Source organism: Archocentrus centrarchus, unplaced genomic scaffold (assembly GCF_007364275.1).
Source record: "Archocentrus centrarchus isolate MPI-CPG fArcCen1 unplaced genomic scaffold, fArcCen1 scaffold_30_ctg1, whole genome shotgun sequence".
NCBI classification, from domain to species: domain Eukaryota; kingdom Metazoa; phylum Chordata; class Actinopteri; order Cichliformes; family Cichlidae; genus Archocentrus; species Archocentrus centrarchus.
Genome location: NW_022060259.1, coordinates 4273115 through 4281280, shown reverse-complemented (window position 1 = coordinate 4281280; position 8166 = coordinate 4273115). Strand labels below are relative to the sequence as shown.

General features: G+C 46.6%; 2 protein-coding genes across 3 annotated transcripts; one reads left to right on the top strand and one right to left on the bottom strand.

The window, feature by feature from the left end:
• Positions 1 to 529: 529 nt before the first annotated feature.
• mrps18c (mitochondrial ribosomal protein S18C) lies at positions 530 to 3595 on the top strand. The gene is made up of 6 exons (XM_030723923.1): positions 530 to 657; positions 730 to 785; positions 860 to 943; positions 2570 to 2627; positions 2703 to 2762; positions 3227 to 3595. The coding sequence occupies exons 1-6, from the start codon at positions 597 to 599 to the stop codon at positions 3301 to 3303; spliced, it is 396 nt and encodes a 131-aa protein (XP_030579783.1). The 5' UTR covers positions 530 to 596; the 3' UTR covers positions 3304 to 3595.
• Positions 3596 to 4115: 520 nt separating this feature from the next.
• abraxas1 (abraxas 1, BRCA1 A complex subunit) lies at positions 4116 to 8146 on the bottom strand. Of its 2 annotated transcripts, none has more exons than XM_030723920.1 (9): positions 8028 to 8146; positions 7217 to 7307; positions 7041 to 7077; positions 6899 to 6965; positions 6625 to 6821; positions 5998 to 6117; positions 5837 to 5921; positions 5645 to 5756; positions 4116 to 4672 (listed from the first exon to the last, which is right to left on the bottom strand). In XM_030723920.1, exons 1-9 carry the CDS (start codon positions 8106 to 8108, stop codon positions 4428 to 4430), a joined length of 1035 nt encoding a protein of 344 aa, XP_030579780.1. In that variant the 5' UTR covers positions 8109 to 8146; the 3' UTR covers positions 4116 to 4427. The 2 variants fall into 2 exon arrangements, with proteins under 2 accessions (XP_030579780.1, XP_030579781.1); XM_030723921.1 differs by lacking the exon at positions 8028 to 8146 and adding an exon at positions 7689 to 8018.
• Positions 8147 to 8166: the final 20 nt, after the last annotated feature.

The window sequence follows — 8166 nt, the reverse complement described above, 5'->3', positions numbered from 1 at the left end:
GACTACAATCCGGATTTACACACCTTAATTAGCTTTCAAATGATAAAACAGATTTTTAACGCTTCTCAAAACCTTTTAATTGGACGTCCTGGCTTCTCGTTGAATGAAAAACGAAGTGTCGATCAAAAACGGGATAAAAATGAGTTTTTAAACGGTTACTTGCTGTGATGTTTGACACTGATGGTTTAGCAAAGCCTTAAGCACAGCTGTGGTGGTTTCATTCGCGGTTTTACAAACCGTAACCCTGCGCTAACGCACATTAGCGGCGGCGCAAACTGACGCTGATCTGCGGCGGGAGATTCTTATCTTGTCATCATTTATCTTTGAAGTGAGTAACAGTTAATCCTGTCCGTAAACAATCAAAACGAGCGGACTATTAAACCCACGCCGAAAAAAACAAAACAAAACAAAACAAACAATATATATATATATATATATATATATATATATATATATATATATATATATATATATATATATATATATATATATTTAGTCAAGGCTCATCTCCGAGTTGCTTTGCATGCCTTTGCGGAAGTGGTCGGAAGTATTTCTGCGTTGCAGCGGAAGCGCGTCCTGTCCTCTGTGAGGTCAGCATGTTGTGTCTGAGTGTGCTGCGCAGGTGGAAACCTGTGCTCTGCCGCTATGGAAACACAGGTGAGTCCCACTTCAGACTTTAATTAGAAAATAAAATAATCCGGATGTTAATGCTAACGCCTCTCTGTGCAGGTGTGCGGAGCTTCGCGGCCGCCGCAGGTGACGCCGGACGGACGGAGGAGGACGCGGTGAGTGACGCGTGCAGACTGATGGAGTCAGCCGCGGGGTTCAGGTCAGTGACGGAGGTGCTTTTTTGTTTCAGCTGGTGAGCATGGAGAACCCGTACCGAGAGCCCCAGAAAGGCTGCGCACTCTGTGACGTCACAGTGGACTTTAAAAACATCCAGGTGAGTCAGGCAGAAATTGCTGTTCACAAGTAGAGAGTCATATTATTTGAGGATCAGGATAAGAAACAGCCAACCAGAAACCAGACCTTAACCTCTGACCTTTGAGTCTGAGCACACCTGAAGCAGCAGCTCTGCTCCTCCAGGTGTGCTCAGGATTTCCTGATCCTAGGAAGCAGTTTTTCCCAAAAACTCAGTTTAACCCTGAAATTAGGGAAACTCTGAGTCAGTTACCATGGTAACAGAAACTCTGAACCTAACCTGCTCCTGGCGGTTTCTCTCTGACTCCGCCCCTCCTGCTGCACCTGAACCACCTGTCTGACCCTCCCATTCATTTCCTCCTTCATAAAGTGGCTGTCAGAGCGTCAGAGGAGCGAATTCATCTGCAGACGTTTATGTTTCTACGATCACTGAAATCCCAGTTAGACGTTAGTTTGTTATTTTGTAACATGAAGCTTTTACAGTCGTTCATTCGTCAACAAGGACGGAGACAGCGATGATGTCACGCATTTATAATGAGGCAGCTGTCAGACTGTCAGTCAGTTCCTCTGAAACATTTACTGTAGTTACTGCAGCATCACTGTTACATCACACTGATCTGGATGAAGCTGCTGACACAGAACACACTGATCAATGATCAATGATCAATCACTGTGTTCTGTGTCTAAAGCTTTGAAGACTTCAAAACTGAACTAAATGATTTAAAGTGACTGAAATCAACATTTTGAAAGTTCTGCTGTCTGAAATTCAGAGTATGAATCTCCACATCGGACCCGTGTCTGAGTCCACCTGCACAGCAGGAGGATCCAAACAGATCAGGATCAGGGATTCAGACTGGATAAGGTCCAGATCCAGTTCAGGCTCCAGTCATTTCCCAGCTCATCCAGTCTGGATCCGTTCATAATGGATTCAGTTTCCTGACACGATCTACATTCATTAATTAAAATGTCTCATCCTCCCAAACTGAAATATTTAAAACCTACAAAGCTGAGACATTTCTGAGAACATGAAGCTGTGACTGACCTCTGACCTTTCACAGTGACTCAGTGAAACATCTCTGCTGTGGCTGTCAGAGAGCCGTCATCTATCAGTGAAGCTGATCTCAGATCAGATTAGAAACATTAAAGCAGAGGCTGCTGTTCCATCAATAGATTAAATTTCTACTGAATAAAACAATGAAATGATCATCAGCTGCAGCAGAAACATAAACTGACCTGAGGTCAGCTCTGCAGCTGACTCATTAGATTAAAAACTTTATTCAGTCTGTGATGATGACAGACCGAGCTGATTACAGTGACTCTGTAAGATCAGTATCACGCTCCGCTCTGATGTGTGCGATCCTCCGTCCTCCGGATTTAAATGGAGGCTCCGCCCTTTATTTACCTGTTGCCATGGCGAATCCTGGTATCAGCTGCATTGATGATGGCTTTCTTTCCTCACTCACACACACTACCTCAGTGTGAACATACTCAGAGCTGATTGGACCGACTCTGATCAGCTGTTCTGGAACAGGAACCTTTGTTTGAAACTCAGACTTCATTGAATCTGATCCCGGATCAGGGCTGTGGTCAGATTAACATCATGAAACTTGAGTTTAATCTGGATTAATCCGAGTTTGTCACTTCACAGCTGCTCTCTCAGTTCATCTCACCGCACACGGGCAGGATTTACGGACGCCACATCACAGGTGAGTCTCCGCCCACCGCAGGTCACCTGAATTAAATGACCTTCAGCTTGGATCACACCTCCTTCTGGTTTTCAGGTTTATGTGGACCAAAGCAGAAACAAGTGTCGAAGGCGATAAAGAGGGCTCAGTCCATGGGTACGTTTAAAATAAGTTTAATCCCAGATTATTGTTTTATAATTTGATTTGTTGCCATAATCTCAGATTTAATCCTGTCTTTGTCAAGTTTTTGAGACTGTTATTGAATTTTAATGTTGAAGTTTTGGCTAATGGTTATAAATTATTTTGTTTTCACATTCACTTTTCATTGTGTAACTTTTAATAGTTTATATTAAAAATATTTAACTTGTCAAAATTCCACATTATCCCATTTTTGCTAAAAAAAAAAAAGTGAATTCATGTTTGGATGTTGGGAGTTTTTCTCATCTTTTTTTTTTTTTTAAGTGAAAATTTGACTAAACAGTCCAATTTTAATGTAGCAAACATGTTTTTAAAACGATTTTCCTCGTCCTGGCATAAACGAGCTTCCATATTTACGAGTTTTTCCCTTCTGAGCTTCCATACAGACGTGAGGCGTTAATAAAAGCGTTTCCTGTTTGCAGGTTTCATGTCGGTGACACACAAACATCCAGAGTTCATGAAGGACCCCAACATCTGTGGAGTCAGACATCCGGATTAGTGTCAAACTGTGTGTGTGTGTGTGTGTGTGTGTGTGTGTTAAGGTTGCTGAAGGCATTTTGACGCCTGAGAAACGCTTCGGTGTTTAATCCCAAACAGGACAGCTGATCACAAACCGAGGAGGACTTCCTGTCAGAGGTCGTAACAGGAAACGCCTCCGGACGGTTTCTTCCCAGTGTGAAAGAGTTTAAAGACATTTCATCAAATTTACAGCTGTTTTTAATCTGTTTTAAACAGCTGTAACGTCCCTTCAATCAAACTGAAGCAGAAGATCTGTAAAATATTAAAGACCACAGACTAAAATATTTGTATGCTGTACTTCTTTAAAGCAGTGTTTTACTTTTTAAACGAACATGTTTGAACTAAGGTAACTCGGCCTCTTCCTCCCGAAGGCTCGTTAAAAAGGTTCCTTTATGAGGAAAAATCAGCTGATTTCAGGGGTTTTATTGGCTCAGCATCATCACCACAAACAGTGATTCTGACTGTGGGCTTTTTCCTTTAATTTGATCAATACAAATATTTAGTGTCTGGTTAGAAAGTGGAGGAGGGTCATTTCCATGAATTAAAGGGTTTATCTGTGACTCGTGGGTGTGGCCGGCTGTGGAGAAAGCTCCTCGGACTCCTACGATGTGAGATGTCCACATGTACCCCGTCCTCCTTTGCAGCAGTCGCTGCCATCCTGCGGGCCAGCCTGGTCTGCGGTGGGCTGATTGTGGCCCCCGAGCCACAGGTTTGAGTCCTGATTGTTGTTGAATGCAGCGATCGGTGATTTCTGCTGCAGCGTGGAGACAAACAGCTGAGGACAAACTCCAGTAACCACACACTCCGACCTTTAATGGAAACATGTTGCAGGGAAAAAGGAAACAAAGGAACAACTAAACAGATTTTGAATTTGAACACATCTCAGACCCTGACCCTGAACGCAGCAGCGCCTCACAAACATCTGGAATAAACACTGATGGTCCACAGCTGGAAGCCTGAATCGCACCAGTTTAACCAGTAAAAGTTCCCTAAGTCCTGACGGCTGGATGAACTTCACACCTGCTCAGGTAACCGCTGCAGCACCTTTTGAATGAACTTTATCAGTAACGGTTTGTGAACAGGCCGGCCTCTGGCTGCTCCCGCTCAGCTCTTGCTCCTCCTGCGCTTCCTCTCCGTCTCCGGCAGCGTTTCTCTCAGCCTTTTACGACAGTTCTTTGCGCCCGGCGGCGCCTCCCTCGCCGTCTTCACAGAAACGTCGTCGTCGTCGGGGACAGGAAGTCCCTGCAGCGTGAGCGTCTGAGTGTGGAACAGCGGCGAGGAGGCGAGCAGCGCTCTGACGGCCTCGTGAAGCAGCAGGTTCTTCCTCGGCTCGGGATCGTCCGCGGTTCCTGTTCACAAAGAAAGCTTTAGACTGGAAGCAGCTTCCTGTACACGGAGTTTACTCAAGTACAAATCTGTGGTCATGATTTTACAGTAACAAATTAAACCAGCACTTCCTGTTTGACTCACACGTCTGATTTCACCTTTCACAACTTCAATTTGCTCCTGGTTTAAAAATGGAGGCTGGTACGAGACCACCACCATCGGGTCAGAGGTCACTGGAACCTGATTTCCATCCAGCAGTTTTATTTATTTATTTTCAGCTTTATTGGCAGTACAGCGAGACAGGAAATGGGGGAAGATGCGGGCAAACTGGCGACAAGCCGGGACTCGAACACGCACCGCCCGCAAAGTGGCACATGCATGTGGTCGCCTGCTCCACCCCTGAGCCACCCAGGCGCCCATCCAGCAGTTTTATTGATGAGAAACTCTAAAACTCATCAATAAACTCATTGATTACATTCTAAACTGCTGGACTGATTTATAAAACTCAATTTATTAAATTCATTTTATAAACCAGGGGAAAAAACAGGAACTACAGCTTTAAAATAAACGCTGAGCCCGTCTTCAGACTGCCCCCTGCAGGCCGCCGGAGTCACCACAGATCTGCAGAACTGAAGGCCGATTCAGTTACTTTGAAAAACTCATCTCAGCATAAAAAACGGTCTACTAAAAAACGCACGTGTGGAGGAAAGGCCAGAGGAGCGCTGATGTGTGAACCGGTGGCTCTTAGATTAGCTCTCTGTTGTGATTTCTGTCCTTTAGCTGAATGGATTTAAAGTCTGAGTGACCTCTGACCCTTTAACCACACACCCATCAGTCCTGGCTAACTGGGCTTGCTCTCTGCGTCACAGCTGGCCGAGATTTGAGAAATAAAGCTCAGAGTATTTTTGCATCCTATGCTGATCCTGAGTCAGAGACGTGGTATCCTGAGTTAATCTCATCCTGCTGCTGTGTGAGATGAGATGAAAGATGAAAACCTTTTTCCGGTTGGCCCTGCTGGCTCTCTCTGAGCCTCGTCCTCAGGGCTGAGACCTCCGCCTGCAGCGCTTCAACCAGACGTTCGCTCTCCTCCACGTCTCTGCACGTTTTCTGTCCACAAACAAAAAGAGAGTGATGCGAACAGGAAGTGAAGCAGCAGAAGTACAGGTGCTCTGTGACACCTCCCTCACCTGCAGCTCCACCTGCAGCGAGTCGTTCATCTTGTTCACTTCGTTCACTTCCCTCAGCAGCCCGTTGGAGCAGAAGAACTTGGACCTGAAACAAAGAAATCTCAGCTACGTGAGGAGAAACGAGGACGCGGCACGACCGTGCGGCCACAGGCGAGGCGTACCCGTGCTTCTTCATGGTGAGGCTGTAACCGGCCGCAGAGCACGGCGCCGACACCTTCCAGTAAGAGAGCTGCTCGAGGAGGCCGAGGTTGGTGACGAGCACGGGGACGTTCACGAAGTGCCTCCACAGGAGAAGAAGAAGGAACAGAAACACGGGAGCAGAGAGAGGACACGAGTCCGTTAAACATGGAAAAACGAGCCGTCCGCCTGCCGCCACCCTCCTGCCGTTCCCCCAAACGAAACGCTCCGACAGAAGAACTGCACGTTTGAGACGTGCTCGAGCCCCCGAGATTTCATTTTACTGTTAGATAACATTTATATCCAGATGGTTTTATACTAAACATTTCGATTATTACCTCATTAAATGCAGTTCTCATGATCAGGAAAGGCTTAATGGTGTGCTGTTCCTCTTACTTCATGTATTAAAAATGTCTGAACCAACTGTAACATAACTTCAAAATCAATCTGACCTTTGCTGACTCTGATTTGAAAGGTCACCTAACGAGCAGCTCCCAGCGCAACACAAGCCCCACACCAAAAGCTCTGAGCTGATGTGGCTGCACAGAGTATTTAGACAACGTTAGAAAGAAAGGTATACTGATCCTCAGGTATACTCAGAAAAGCGCCACCTGCTGCGGGAGATGAAGGCGGAGTACTCCATCCTGTGCGTGGAGCCGGGAGGCGTCGTTTTACTGGGCGTCAGCAGCACAAAGATCATGTGAGGGTTGGACAGAGCGCTCTTCAGGTTCTCGTGGACCAGCTTCTCTCTGAAGGTCATCTGCTGCTGCGAGTTCCTGCGCTGCCTGTACCAGCCGATCACGCTCTCCTGCAGGAGCCAAACACACTGTCACACCGCGGGGTCACATCACGCACGGTCACCCTCCACATGTTCGCCACACTCACCTGCTTGTTGTCTGCCAGCAGCTTGTGTAGCTCCTCTGTGTTCACCTGTCCGTCGCTGCTGTACAGACTGACACACAGACTCACCTTTACACAAAAACACAGCACGCACGGCGGCGTGATTACGTCATAATGCAGGACTCACGTGTTCAGTCTGTGGCAGGCGATGTGCTTCTGGACATCTGTCAGAGAAAAGCACCAGGAAGCTGTGACACTTTTAAACAATCAGAACCAGAACGGAAAAAGTTTCCAGCAGCACGGAAGTCCAGCAGGTCTAAAACTGTAGTACTGTGTAACTATACTGCAGTGAGCTGTACTCACTGTACGTTTCCTCGATGTGGATGTGATCGGCCTGAGAGTCGCTGATGGTGACCTGCTCATCAAACCTGCTCTCTCCGAGGATCAGGCCCTCCTGACAGATGGAGAACACCAGGAATTAAACCCCTCCATAGTTACTGAATGTGATCATTTCAGTCACAGCCGGTTTATATAAACATTAAAAAATATATGCCTGCAGACCTCCCTGAACATTTAAGTGTATCTGATTATATTTCACCCTGTTTTCTTGTCAGGAGCTCATTTTAAATGTTTTTTAATGGTGTTTGCGCCGTTGGATTAAAGCTATGACGAATTTAACCACCAAATGATCACCATATGGGGACCTCCCTAATTACCTTTAAAAGGGTTAATTACACGTCAATCATCGGGAATGGGTCAAAAGGAGCAGTAACGGCGTTTCATGTATAATCTGACTCGTGTAATCTCACCTTGTTGCAGCATGTGCTGAATTTACCTGCAGACCCGCCTCAACATTCAAATGCATCTACGTGTATTTGACCGTGTACAGCTCGAAACTGCTTTCACGGTAAACCGGGAGGTTTTTGAATGGAGTCTGGTGTGTTTGGAGCCGTTAGCCCGGTTTAAAAGTTGAAGAAATACCACAGCGGGAGTCTGAACTTCACGGAAACGACCGACACTTCCTAAACATTTAAAGAAGATCAACTTTACAGCCCGTCCCTGACGCTGCGGCGCTTCTGTGTGCTAGCTCTCTGCTAAACACCAACACCCCACATCCACCCGCGGAGCTGCGCTGAGGAAGCGTCCGTTTCACGGACGAGTGAGAGCCGCTCACCACGTCGGAGTCGCTGTTAACGTGCTGAAACATGAGAGAAGCTAAAACGATCCCGGGGAGGCGCACGGTGGGCTCCGCCATGATGCTGCTGGATCGCGGACGCGTCGGGAGCGTCACCGACGCGTAATGCACGCGCAGT

Excerpts from the sequence above, each read along its gene's own strand:
- mrps18c (XM_030723923.1), top strand. The coding sequence starts at position 597 with ATGTTGTGTCTGAGTGTGCTGCGCAGGTGGAAACCTGTGCTCTGCCGC. Across the intron at positions 658-729 it reads CTGCCGCTATGGAAACACAG|GTGTGCGGAGCTTCGCGGCC; the intron begins GTGAGTCCCACT and ends CTCTCTGTGCAG. Across the intron at positions 944-2,569 it reads TGGACTTTAAAAACATCCAG|CTGCTCTCTCAGTTCATCTC; the intron begins GTGAGTCAGGCA and ends GTCACTTCACAG.
- abraxas1 (XM_030723920.1), bottom strand. The coding sequence starts at position 8,108 with ATGGCGGAGCCCACCGTGCGCCTCCCCGGGATCGTTTTAGCTTCTCTC. Across the intron at positions 7,078-7,216 it reads CCACATCGAGGAAACGTACA|ATGTCCAGAAGCACATCGCC; the intron begins GTGAGTACAGCT and ends TTTCTCTGACAG. Across the intron at positions 5,922-5,997 it reads CTCACCATGAAGAAGCACGG|GTCCAAGTTCTTCTGCTCCA; the intron begins GTACGCCTCGCC and ends TCTTTGTTTCAG.